The 13,473-nt window shown below is 37.0% G+C and overlaps 1 protein-coding gene and 1 long non-coding RNA gene across 3 annotated transcripts in view; one reads left to right on the top strand and one right to left on the bottom strand.

The window, feature by feature from the left end:
• The window catches only part of LOC149702440 (uncharacterized), a 100,465-nt gene that overhangs the window by 31,447 nt on the left and 55,545 nt on the right, over positions 1–13,473 (top strand). The gene's annotated exons all lie outside the window — the stretch shown is intronic.
• LOC149702452 (uncharacterized) lies at positions 2,028–5,526 on the bottom strand. Of its 2 annotated transcripts, none has more exons than XM_089866253.1 (6): positions 5,145–5,526; positions 4,454–4,549; positions 3,912–3,999; positions 3,439–3,800; positions 3,126–3,351; positions 2,028–3,055 (listed from the first exon to the last, which is right to left on the bottom strand). In XM_089866253.1, exons 1-6 carry the CDS (start codon positions 5,199–5,201, stop codon positions 2,586–2,588), a joined length of 1,299 nt encoding a protein of 432 aa, XP_089722379.1. In that variant the 5' UTR covers positions 5,202–5,526; the 3' UTR covers positions 2,028–2,585. The 2 variants fall into 2 exon arrangements, with proteins under 2 accessions (XP_089722379.1, XP_089722378.1); XM_089866252.1 differs by having other exon boundaries at positions 3,439–3,803; positions 5,145–5,525.

Below are 13,473 nucleotides of genomic sequence, written 5' to 3'. Positions count from 1 at the left end.
GAGTGTTCATCAACGCAGCCACTTGACCCCTGATCGCCTGAGACCTGTGAACCCCTGTTGCAAACGGAATTTTGGGTCAATAAAAGATTCACAAATGTTAATTAATACCCTGAACTTACCTTTGACCTTTTAAACTAAATTAATTTAATTTAAAATTACCAATACCTAGCTAAACTTCGACTAGAAATTAGTTTGAATATTCCCTGTGTCTCGGTTTATACGTAACAATAATTTACATATAGGGATAGCTTTCCAAATTCAAACAAGAACCATAAAACCTACCAACCATGGTAATCAAATTCATGAATATTTATTTAATTTAAATTTATAATCGAGTCATTGAAAATTCCTACATCGAATGCGCCATTACCTACACGCACCATTTAATTTTTCGACTTCATAATCCCATCCCGAAACTTGTATCAACCCCAACCAACAGTGTACTTCGTAATTTACCAAATACGACCACGAATCTCTCCAGACTGTGCCCATGGTACCAAGCCATGCTTCGCTATGCTTTTCCAGGGAGTTAATAGGAATGAGGGGGGTATCAGTGGGGGTGGGTGTTTGCACCGTAATGGTATAATCTGGAATGCCTCTCTCTAGTCTCCACCATGGGTCCTCCTCCCGTTTGAACCCACCTGTCGGAAAAGTCGTGGGAGAAATTTTTTCCCAGGCTCTCGCGGCCCCGTTCCTACGCTATTCCTATGCTACCGCAGCTGGCTACCTTCTTTCATCTTTTTAATGCCACCACTACCACAAAAAAGGGAGAGAGAGAAACTGAGTGAGAGAGAGAGCACCACATATTTTCCAAATGTTTTTCCTTTCCCTTCTTTAAGAATTCAAGGGGTAAGACACTATACCAATTGTTAACTGGGGCGTCTCTGTAACTCTGGACTAGAGAGGAGGTATTGCGGCTGCCATTTTTCAAGATGGCCTCCAGCCAATTTAAACCAAATTTTATATAGAGTTACTTTAGAATGTAATATATCGGTACATGAAATTTCAGTCGAATTGGTTGAAATTTTCGGTTGTTATTGATCGAGTTGAAAATTTCAATTTTTGCTCAATTATTGCGACCTATAGTTTTGTTGCTTTTATCGCCGCCATTTTTTAAGATGTCAGCCGATTAAAACCAAAAACGATACGAGTATTCTAGACAATATAATCAATGTGAACACAAAATTTCAGCTGAATCGCTTGAAAATTAAGGCATTTATCGCGTTTGAAAAAAAAAACCCCCAAAAATCATAACATCTTTTGAGTAACTTCCCTCTCGCTTACTCTATTTTACTTGATCTGAAGTTTCTCTCTTGGGTTCATGGTATTTCAATGTTGAAGAAAATCATGATAAGGAAAAGTGTATGGCTGGGAAAGTTGGGGTCTTTCGAACAATGCTAACGGCTGACTATTGTCGGGATCATATTCTTGTGAGAATTTTCGGTAAGAAAAGAATTTACCGTTTCCTAAAAAAAGCGGAGATCTCTTTCGTTTTCAAACGGTTTTGAAAAATATCTATATTTCAAATTTGCCGGGGTGTTCTTGAAATTAGATCATATCTATTGAATTGAAATTTGAATAAAAAATTAGCGAAATCTTTTTAATATATAATTATTCTTTCAAATATTGTTACCTCACCTGGACTCTATAAAATTTTTGGGTGATCTTAGAATTAACTGTAGTTTATATTCTAATTACACTTAATTGGTTTTTAATTTAAAATTTATGTAAAGAAATATGAGTAGCTAAATCTTTTTATAGCTATAATTTTAAAAAACATTAAAAACTAAAAATAGATCTTACTCACTCACACCGTCCGTCCGTCCTCCAATGAATCCACTATATACGTGATGAAAATTTTAATTATAAATTGTGAGACATTCAAACTACATTTATATCGACTCATCTTGGAGGTTAAGTATCTTCTTTTGCCTTCGGGCCTTTGTACTAATTTGGAAATTTATATAGAAGGTTTCACCATAAATTTACTCAAAAAATCCCCCCAAAAATATGTATATACACATATATTTTATTTAATAATTTTATTTTATTTTTTATTAATTTTTTTAATTAATACTATGGACATGATAATAATAATATTTATACACATTGAGATCAATTTAAAGAATCTTATTTACAACTATATAGGCAGATAAACAAACACAAAAATGATTATTTAATTTAGAACCGGCAAAACTGATTATAAAAAAAATTAATTGAGATCATTATGTGAACTCGTGATTTTTTTCATCCAAATTAATTATATTTTCAATCAAATTAATTCAATTTTTCAATCAAATTAATTCAATTTTTCAATCAAATTAATTAAAAAAATTTAATCAAATTAATTAAAATTTTTAATCAAATTAATTCAATTTTTCAATCAAATTAATTAACTACACATTAATTGAATTATTACCTATAAAATTTACACCGGTTTTATCAAGAGTACGTCGTAGAAACCAACAAAAAACAGTACCAAAACAAAAATTATAGTAGTAGTTATTGGCTATAGCGTTATAAGGCACTTGGGAATGCATTGGTTTGTGTTGGACCATTGGTCAAATTGGGGAAGTTATGGTCAGTCACCATGGTCTCCAAACGGGATCGTTAGAGGAAGGTTGAGGATTGTCCAAAGTTCTCTGATTCGTGTTAATCGGTGGTGCTTGTACTATGACACTAGGATGGTACCGACGTTGATGACCATCCGAACTTAAGCCGGATGAACTAGGTTGGGGTGAAGAGGTTGACCTAGGGCGAGTTTTATCTTCGCTTAACCCGCTTATTTCGCTACCAGTTGGGCTCAATGCACTTTCGACGGTGCTAGTAGGGCTAGAAGTACTTCTTCTGGACAGCGTCGGAGATGTGGGGTGACCGTCCATAGGGGATGTTGGTGTCAAAGGTCCCCAATGATGACCAACGGTACCACTACGATTGTCGCTGTTGTTATTGTTAAAGAGGTGACCGTTGGTCAAAGCTTGACTCGGTAACAGGAAAGCCAAATCGCCGTTAGGTAGACGGCTAGGAATTAGTGGAAGGCCTCCGAAAAATTTACCTAAAATTAAATAAGAAATTTGATTAATGTCGGAAATTAAACTTTTTTTTATAAGTTTCTGTTTATATACCTTCTTGGGGGCTGTTGTTGGGTGATGAGGAAGTGGCACCTTGATTGTTTCCAGGTTGCGGTCCTTCCCGGGATGGGTTATTGTTGTTAATATCACTGGAGGCGTTTGGGTTTTGACCCGAGGCGGCGGCTAATGCGGCTGCTTGAACGGCAGGCAGGAAATTTAAGGCGGCCATCCTGAAGTCGCCATTGGCGTTTAGTCCGCCTGGTATTTGTACGTTTAATGACTGCAAAGAAAAGATGCGAGGGGTTTATTAATTGATAACCAACAATGTTTTTTCTTTTTATGTTATTCTTATTGAATAAAAATGTACCTGCAATTGCGATAATAATGGCGGTGTCATTCCAGGAAACGCGATGCCCGCTGCCGCTGTTGAGGCATTATTCTGATTATTGATATTGTTATTGGTATTGGTGTTTGGCGCTCCGGGCATTCTTTGTCCATTGGATTGAGGCATATTTCCCATGGGTTGCTGTGGTGGTTGAGGAAAGGGCGGAGTCGTAGCCGCAGCGGCCGCGTTTAAGCTGTTGACGCAATGGGACAAATGATTGACCAATCTTTGACGCATTCCCATATCGGTTCCTTCGATTCTTTCCACGTAACGGCTGACCTCTCCCGCGCATTCGTTAAAACCCGCGCGAAATTTGCCCAAAACCGAAGGATCCGTCGAAATTGCTGCTGAAAATAACAGTATAATGTTTTTAAAACCACCTTTTTTAGTAATTTAAAGAAAATCCTGATCTGCGGCTTTGACTAATTCTTTTTAAAATTGCGTCCAGTACTTACCAGCCATTTGCTGTCTTTGCATATTTTGCAAGTATCGAACTGTCATTTCAAGGATGTCGGCCTTTTCCAATTTAGAGTGTCTGGAAGGCTGTTAAATAAACGCAAAGAGTTAAATTTATGTTAATTACGTATTTACCTAAGGCAATTTTGTTACAAAGTATTTTAATTTTTTTTATGATATTAAAGATATTTAAAGACGATTGCTAATATTAAATCGTAGCTATATTATCGATATGGTGTTTCAGGGATTTGTAATTACCAATTCGTTCCTGCCATTTTAATAAATTTATAGCGACTTTTGTAAGACACCACCTGGGTGCGAAATTAGTTCTTAATTAAGGTATGGGGGTTGGTGGCTCTCGAATTGTAATGAAATGGTCCGATTGAAACTATGTATTCTAAAAGTTAATCCTATGCAGAATTATAATACTCTACAATTATTATCAAATTTGCCCATCGGGTGAATTTAAAATTTTGTATTTTTTTATTTTCGACTGACCATTATTTAAATATTATTAAAGGATAATAGAGGTTGGTCTTACATCTTTATTAAGCGCATCCAAAATAAGAGTTTTCAGCTCAGACAAGCATTGGTTTATTCTGGCTCTTCGACGTTTCTCCATTATGGGCTTCGTCGCCTAAAATATAATGATCGAGGGAAATTTGAATTAATGGTTTGCCTATATTTTTGGCATCTGCTATGCGATTAGAATTGCGAAAAAATAAATGGTTAATAGTTGCGAAATTTAGTGAAAAAAATGGATAGAAGTTGCGAAATCAGTGAAAAAATGGATAATGCTGCGAAACTAAGTGAAAAAAATGGATAATGGTGCGAAATTTAGAAAAAATGTTGCATATAAGTACGTGAAAAATGCTATAGATTTTTTTAGAAAATTAATTGAGGAAGTTTGAATATTATACAAATTTTTATAAAATTGGTAAAATTGGATATTACCAAAAAAAAATGGAAAAATTTGCATATTGGGCAAAATTGTGAAAAAACCAAAAAAAAAATTAAACATTTATCGAGGAAAATTGAAATAATCATTAATTTAAATACTTAATTAAGTTAATTATTTATACCGGCATGCAAATAAAATGCATGCATAAACACTGAAATTAATGCATGCATCTGCCCAATTAAAACCAAATCAATACATTGAAATTAAAGATTGCAAAATCAAATCAACTAAATCACGAGAAATAAACAAAATAACCATAATCAATAATTACCCTTCGATTTTCACTGGCTTTCGATGGCACTTTTTCTGGAGGCATTTTATTTGTCATATTACGAATATTCCTTTTCCAATCAACAACAACAAATTCACAAAAAATAAAAAATAATCCAAAAGAAGTGGCGCGATTTTAGTAAACGTCCGAGCCCGTTGGAATGCTAGACCATTTTGGGTGTCGGACATGGACATGCCATCACAGAGTCACGTGGTTATCGCGGAGGGATGAAAATCGTAGGGGGGGGGGCGCCAATAAAACCTCAAACAGTGTGCAAAAATAAAAAAAGAAGGACTTCACTCTTCCAGTACCCAGTGTTATTCCTCCCCCAACGCTGGAGTCGCAGCCATCTATGCTTTTGGCTGATTGAGTCTCTATATATTGCATAGGCCTTTTTGGATCCCCTCTTTAAAAATGAGCGCCCCCTCTCACCCTCCCTCCCCCGGTTTAGCTCTTTTAGTTAATATCCCCCACGGCCGGAACAATAATCAACATGATGTGTGGGAACGTGCCGTCGCTATTTATACGGGGTCACAGTGCAGAAGGCTCAGCTCCGTTCCGTGCTGCGCTTATGTTGTGTGTAGGGAGATTTCTAACTTTGCCAGAAAACGGGTGCGCCAGCTAGAGGTAATGTCCTCTTTTATGAGATGTGGCGCCGCTCTACTCGCTTTCCAAGAACCAGGAAACTTACTCGAGATAAGACTGTAGTTGCAGTTTGTTTTTATCTGCTTATTCAACTTAGATGGTTCTATAAGTGTCCATAGAAATACTGCGGAGTTTTGGTCGTCTCATAAATTGTTTTTCCCTATGGGAATTGTTTTTCACTCAAGGATTGGATCGTTTTCCTATGGGAATCGTGTTACCTACCTAAGATTGGATCGTTTTTCTATGGGAATCGTGGTTAACACTTAGGATTGGATCGTTTTCCTATGGAAATGGTGTTTCCATCTTAAGATTGAATCATTTTTCTGTGGGAATCGTGGTTTACACTTAAGATTGGATACTTTTCCTATGGGGATTGTGGTTCCTTCTGAAGATTGCGTACTTTTCCTATGGGGATTGTGGCTCCTTCTGAAGATTGGGTACTTTTCCTATGGGGATTGTGGTTCCTTCTGAAGATTGCGTACTTTTCCTATGGGGATTGTGGTTCCTTCTGAAGATTGGGTACTTTTCCTATGGGGATTGTGGTTCCTTCTGAAGATTGGGTACTTTTCCTATGGTAATTTGGTCTTCCTCTACGGTTTAAACGCTTTAAAAGTGTCAGGAGACATTGAATACGCATGCACCTTTCCTAAATTTGACTTTATCACTAGTTGGGGAAGGTGCAGTAAGAGAATTTCTCTCAGTAAAGAGATAGGGAGGGTTGAAATGCCTGTTATCATCCACCCTATTGAAAAAATGTTTTTTTTTTTTTTTTTTTTTTGATCCTCGGGAGTCTGTGAGAACGGCGTCGCGAACGTTTTCCCACACTTTTCGAGGCTTTCGTTCCGTAACATCTATGACGTCGGCATTTCGGCTTCTCTCCAATCACGCCGGGCGATACGCTCGCGCTTAGGTCACGCGCCAGCTATAAGTGGCGCGAGGAAATTTGCGCTCTTTTTATTTTTTTATTGATGTGGTAGCGCCCGAGTAAATGAATGATAATCAGGAAGATAATACAATTCTTAACGTTGTCGTAGCCGTAGTTGTTGATGTCGGTGTAGTAGCGGTAGTACATTTTTTTTAAGTTAAGATTGCCTTAGATCTAGGAAAACCTGGGAAGTCTGATACATTTAAGCAAGTCAGGAAATTAAAGTGCAATTCAACTGATATCTACAACAGACTGAAAAGGTTCAGTGATCATTCAGTTCCAAACCCGAGATGCTTTCACAAATTACTTGGGGGTTAAGATACCTGTGCTTTAAAATATAACCTGATAAATATATTGTTAACATTAACAACTAGCTTCTGGCCTGAAAATATCAGGAAAAATAGTAGGAACAAGTCAGGGAAACCTTGTAAAGTTGGGGGAATTAGAATGAAATATAGTGAAGTGAAACTCATATTAATATGGACTAAGCCAGCTTGGTTTTTCAGTGCGCCCTGCGTAAGCCGTAACGAGACTGTAGAAAAGTATTGGAGGTGCCTGCGTTGCGCTGCCTCTATAGAGGGTTTTCAAATATTGTAAATAGCGACGGTAGGAATACGATCCTAGTTTTATCGCTAGCTATTCTAGCAAGTTCTAAGGGGTTGGGTTCGAGCCAAACCAAAATACTTCTGCCGCGTGTTTCTCTCTATGTCTCTCTCATACTCAATGTACAAATATTTTCTAATAACCACTTTTTTTTTTCTTCTTAAACTGTCTGACGTCGGATTAAGAATTTGAGAAAAGAAAACTCGAGCATCATTTATTACTTTATTATACTACGTATTACTATGTCTAAATATTGTATAATATTTCTTTTACTAATTAGTACCTGTTACTTACTTTTTCGTTTAAGGATTGTACGACTGATGACAGCTTTTATGACAGTTTATTTTTTCTCCTTCTTTATTTTAAATAATTTTAATAGAAGTAAATAAAACCGAAGTTGAAGGGGTGAGATTTTAAATACCTGCCCTGGGAATGCCACGGAATATCTGGAGATGTCAATATGAAAGTCATGGAATTGTTCTGTTCTGTTCTGTTCTGTAGTTGTACAAGAGTGAATTCATGGTACTAGTTGCTGGTTAGTTGATTTTAGACAAAATATTAGATCTTTTGTCAAAAAAGAGTGGACAGAATATAGAAATTGGTCAGCGAAAATGATTTTAGACGATCAGGAAAATACTGGCTGGAAAAGTCAGTTTACAATTTTGAAATGAGAAGCAGCTTTTGGGAAGCAACCATCGTTGGTGTTTCCGTTTCATCTACTTCGTGTACTTCTTAGGCCTAATTATAGTTTTCTATTTGTTTAATAGATTTTTGTAGAATCCGTAGATCCTGTCGACTGTATAGTATAGTTAATGACGATCGAGGATACTTAAAAACCTTTTTTAAATATTAAGTTTAAATTTCTTAGACACCATCTGCCAGTGATAATATAAGCACATGCAGCCAATGTCTGATGCATCCGTTCCAAATGTGTCGTATTAAAACCTAAATTAGTTACTTTAGTATTAATCATTATTTTCACTTAAAATAATTTATAATGACTTCATTTTTATCTAATTATACATATTTCTGTATAAGAAAAACAAATTATGTTGGTTTAGACAGGCCCATTACGTCATTGGTGACGTAATGAGCTAACTTTAGAGTAGACAACCTGTGATTTCTAAAAATGAAATGCTTAACATGCAGATGTCGATATAAAATCATAAAATTTCATACATCATTATGAAAACGTGTTCTTAGTTTAGTCGCTTAAGGTTATTTGAAAGTTATATTGACTTAATTATCTGTTTTCTAACAATCATTGCCTTTCATATATTGTCTTCCACAGATCGTATCTTTTTGGGTGTTCATGAATTTAAATCACTTTTAATCATTCAAAAATAAATTATAATTTTTTAATCAAGTCTAGTCGCGATTTAATCGGACTAACAAATCTTAATTTCTAATCGTTTGAATTTAATCACGATTTAATCTCAATAATAATTTTAATCGACTAAGGGTGTAGACTATATTATAATTTAACCGTGAGAAAGTTTCAAAATGTAATTAAAAAAAAATCCCAATTAACTTAAGCAATTCCATACAATATTTTGTAATGGAGTTAGCTCTTGTCCCCTAAAAAATATGTAGACTTTAATCACTCTTATTTATCTGTCACGAGGCGAAATTAATTATTAAGGTATGCATGCGAAAGGGGTACAAAATAATTAGCATCGTTATCTAATACAGGCCGCGCAAGAATGCGGTTTTGTTTATGTTTCGTCTCTCTTTCAATGTCACTCGAAGCAAACTCAAAGCGCCCAAGCTAGAATGTTCATTGCCCCAGTTTTTAGACATACATATCTCGAGAAGTTATATATCATTTTTATAATATTTTAATTAAATTTTATATATGATACATGGCAATTAATTGGCACCAGTCACCCTGTAATTTTAATTAATTACTCCCGATAATTTTTAAACAACCCTTTCCTTCCGACTTTATGGAGTCTCGACGTTTATTTTGTCGCCTAAATCGAAATTTTATTAATTTGTTTTACTCGATTTTGTTGGAACATTTCTACAGGTTAAATCATGATAAACCGCAATCAAGCTATTCATTAATCTATATTACATTAATTATTTAAGCATGTATAGACTAAAAATAGGCTTCCAGGGAAATAGTTAAAGGTAATAGCGAGCAGAGGTGCGTAATACCAAGAAGTGATTGATATTTATAGTTGGTGGAAACCCGTTTGCGCGATGCTATTTCCTCAGCGCAGAGAGTCAAGGAGGGGGTAATAATCACGAACGGTACGATAAGCAAGCCCCGTATTTAAAAAGTTGATTTCCCCCATTAACTCCCCTGTAAAAGCATCCACCTCGGCTCGTGGGAAAACCACGCCTCCGTTCGCGCGCTTTTTTTACCTCGCCGCGCGCGCTTTTTTTGTATGACCCTCTATTTTTGACTGCGCTCCGATGCACGCGTCACGGGTGCGACGCGCGCGCCCGCCGTCCCGACTGGTAGACAGCGCCACCAAGCGACCGACCGGTTTCCCCGCCAAAGAGACCAAAGTCAAAAACCCAAGAGATAAATTTTAATTTTTATATTTATTCTGGGGAGCTCCCCGATTATTTCCAGACCTCAATTTTTTTTTTATTTTATCGGAAGGAAATTAATACCAATTTTTTTTCTCTTAATCTTTACTTTAATCTCACCCAAATTACTACACACTCCTCCTCCGATTTCGTACTTTTAACCGCATTAATTCTATTGCAAAATTATTAATCAAATTGAAATATATATATATTTTTTTTTTGGTATTTAATTGGAATTTTTAAAATTTAGATCAAATACACAGATTAAAATAAATTTTAAAATAATATCAACAATTTTTCAAGTATAATTTTAAAATTCTTAATGATGCCAATTAAATTTAATTGAAATATATCGGTAAATAATTATTTATATATTTATATATTTTTATTAAAAATATTAATTAAAACCAATAATATTTTTGGCAAAATAATCACTTGAGATAACCTTAAAAGATAATCTAGGTTCCGCAAGGAAAACATTTTTTTTTCCAAAGCTGAGATTAAAGATATATTGAATTTCGCTAATTATTTTTTTAAGAAAAACTTCTGTTCTTCTTAATGACAGGTATGCTTTAGTTTAAAGACAGGATAAGACGGGGGACGGGGGCAAAGGAGGGAGGGGTTCTAGTTAAATGATTGCATGGGATGCGTGGAACCGCTCGAGTCACCCTTTTCCCATGGTTTTGGAGGAAAAATAACTACCGCCTCGCAGATGGCGTCTTGCCTTTTTTAACAAGGTTTAATGTTAAGGGGAGGTTAGCCCTCATTCTTTAGTTCCATGCGTGATCCGTGTGTGAAAAAGCAAACTAAACCGATAGACCTTTTCGATGTTAAAAAGGGGGGGGGGGTAGACAACCCTCAGTATCGGGTTACCCTATTCCCGTCTCTGTCTCTGCTCACAATCATAATCCAAAAAGCCTATTACGCAGACGCCATAAAGTGAGATGGAAAGTAAAGCTAGCTTGATTTTCCTTGTTTGTAACCAAGTGAAAGAGGAAGGTCCGCTGTAGAAAATTGCACTTGGAAGCACGCCGATCTACGGTGGTCTTCCCCTCGAGTTGTAGATCTCATTTAGTGACATCTAGTGACAAGTATAAAATTTAAAGAGTAATAAAAGGCCCCAAAAATTTATATAGCTAGAAATATGATCGGCGTTTCATTCCAAGTGCCTTTATCTAAGGTTTTCCCCTTCTAATATACGAGACCATTTTGTAGGCACATACCCCCACGTGAGACTCGCGCTGTAGATCTTAGAGGTAGAGAGATAGACGGCTAACCTTCCACTTTATCAATTACTCTTGGTTGTAATTCATTCTTATTCTCTCACTAGCTATCTCGCCCGCGGATTTCCGCTTTTCCTGTCTCTCCCCTACTTTAATGATGCAAGAACGCAACCGATGGTGACCCGCGCCCTCTATTGTCTTTAAGTCATTTATACTGGTTAGAGAGCTATAACTGAACTGATAAGAATCATTCACGAGTCCCTGTAAGGTTCTATTTATCACCGTGATCAATTCTGGTCGAGGTAACCCTTTGCGAAAGAGAAATAAATGTCCTCCTGGATCTCGAGCTAGGCGTTTAAAAGAGATATAAGAACTATAAATTACTAAATATGACACGCGGCGTAGGTTGTTAATAATAACGTTTTCAGTGGGTTGCGTCGTCGAACGGAACGCGTCCGGGGTATTTCGACGAATTTTTATTTTCAAGTATAATTAGTTATTCACGGAGCTACTGTACAAAATAAAAAATAAAAAAAAAAATAAAATACTATTTTACACCCTCGTATCTGGTTAGGATTAGGGGTTTTGCTTAAAGAGATATTGAATGGAATATGAGTATGTACACCTTTCCTGATGGTGCACCTGTTGACATTTAGGGACCTGCGACCATGATTGCAGTAAAAGCGAACAGTGGAAAAGCTTCATATTGGTTCGGTAATTTTCCTATTGTAGTACCCAAAACATTCTGATTGTTCTACTAATAATAGTGGAAATTACAATTGGTCAGGGAAAATTACTCTGGGATGGTCAGTGAAAATTATTTTGGGGACTTTGGGCTGGTCAGGGAAAATGACTTTGGGTTGATCAGGGAAAAATGACTTTGGGTTGGTCAGGGAAAATTACTTTGGGCTGATTAGGGAAAATGACTCTGGGCTGCTCAGGGAAAATGACTTTAGGCTTTTCAAGGAAAACTATTTAGGTTGGTCAGGGAAATTAACCCTGACTGAAACAGTGCAGGGAATTTTGAAATGAAAATTCCGTGGCAACTGGCATGTCAGGGGCGTTGATCCAATAACACGCGTTTCACAATCCCTTTTTTCTTTCAAAACCCACGGGAAATGCGAAATAATTTTCTTTTCCTCGGGCTTACTTCCTTCGACGATTATCATCGCGTGTTTCTACATTTTAGTTTTATTTTTTCTTTTGGAGCAAAAAAAATCGTTTTCTTATCAATGACTCGTTCACGTCTTGAACTTTGGCGCGCGTGTCCCCGAGCACTCGGTTCTTCTTAATATCGTATGCGTCGCGACGTCACCACGTACGATGCATGCAATGTTCAATGTTGTCGCCCACGCTCGGCTCTCTTTCCATAAATTATATCTTCTGGGGCAAAAACCCACGCCTGGCATTGAGCGGTCGGCGCTTGTTACCCCTTTGCTCTGACGACGGACGCGTTTCGCTTACGTTATCAGTAAGGTATAACTAGTTCTTGCAAAAAAATATGACGCCATTTAATTGCGCATTTACTTGAAAGAACCCATATGAGAACTTAGAACGTGTCGTTCAAATATAGAAATGAGTTTTCCCCAATCCACTTCGTCAATACATAGTTTACAAGCAAGGAGGATTCATACCATTTGCACAAGGAGACCAGGCAACTTAGAGTGTAAAATAGCAGACGATTTTACACTCTTAAGTCGCTTGATCTCCTTGTGTTAATGGTAGGAATCCTCCATGCCTGTAAACTATGTATAGACTAATGGCACCCGTGTTATTTGTCCATTGATCTTAATACAGTCAAAGCTGGGAAACTGCCATTATTCTATCCAGCAATAGAGTAGTGTCGGTAGAGAGGGGAGTAGACGGTGTATCCCTCCCTCTAGGCGCACTTTTGTAAGAGGGGATACTGTACGCGCCTGGTAGGGGGATGACAATGAGCTTAGAGATAGAAGGGTATGACGTTTGCATACGTGGAACTGACATTACTCTATTCTCTCGTGCATAGAGCCATAGACCCTTTACAAGGGGGGGGGGGTGCAGTGTCGTCTGCTAAATAATACGGTTATTCTAATATATCTTTATCCGCACATACTCAGGTATTATATGGGTGTTCTTAACGAATTGATTCGCATTACATAATGAGTGTCCAGAAATCCCTAGAATAGAGGTCAATCGAATTAATTTTAGCCAGCCAATTAATTTATTTCATCGGCACGCTTTGTTCGTGTCAAGCGGAGCTCCTATTTTGTTTGGCGTTTGACCCCCCACCCCCTCCTTCTCATCCTCCCTCGTCCGTTTATTTCTCGATCGCGATGCCAATCTTTTTTTCACGCACGAGCTATTTTCCCGCTCTTTTGTTTTCCCGCCAAAAATCGTTCCGATACCAGTCACG

The sequence above is a fragment of the Phalangium opilio genome, unplaced genomic scaffold (genome assembly GCF_054372755.1).
Source record: "Phalangium opilio isolate 3A_F unplaced genomic scaffold, DU_Popi_V2 ptg000017l_1, whole genome shotgun sequence".
In the NCBI taxonomy this organism is placed as follows: Eukaryota; Metazoa; Arthropoda; class Arachnida; order Opiliones; family Phalangiidae; genus Phalangium; species Phalangium opilio.
Note: the sequence above shows the minus strand (reverse complement) of the source record. Positions and strands in the feature narration are given on the sequence as shown.

What these genes read in the sequence shown, in the direction of transcription:
- LOC149702452 (XM_089866252.1), bottom strand. Translation starts at nt 5,201, where the DNA reads ATGACAAATAAAATGCCTCCAGAAAAAGTGCCATCGAAAGCCAGTGAA. An exon ending in AAGCCAGTGAAAATCGAAGG is followed by an intron (nt 4,550 to 5,144) that starts GTAATTATTGAT and finishes ATTATATTTTAG; the next exon opens with GCGACGAAGCCCATAATGGA. An exon ending in GCAAAGACAGCAAATGGCTG is followed by an intron (nt 3,804 to 3,911) that starts GTAAGTACTGGA and finishes TGTTATTTTCAG; the next exon opens with CAGCAATTTCGACGGATCCT.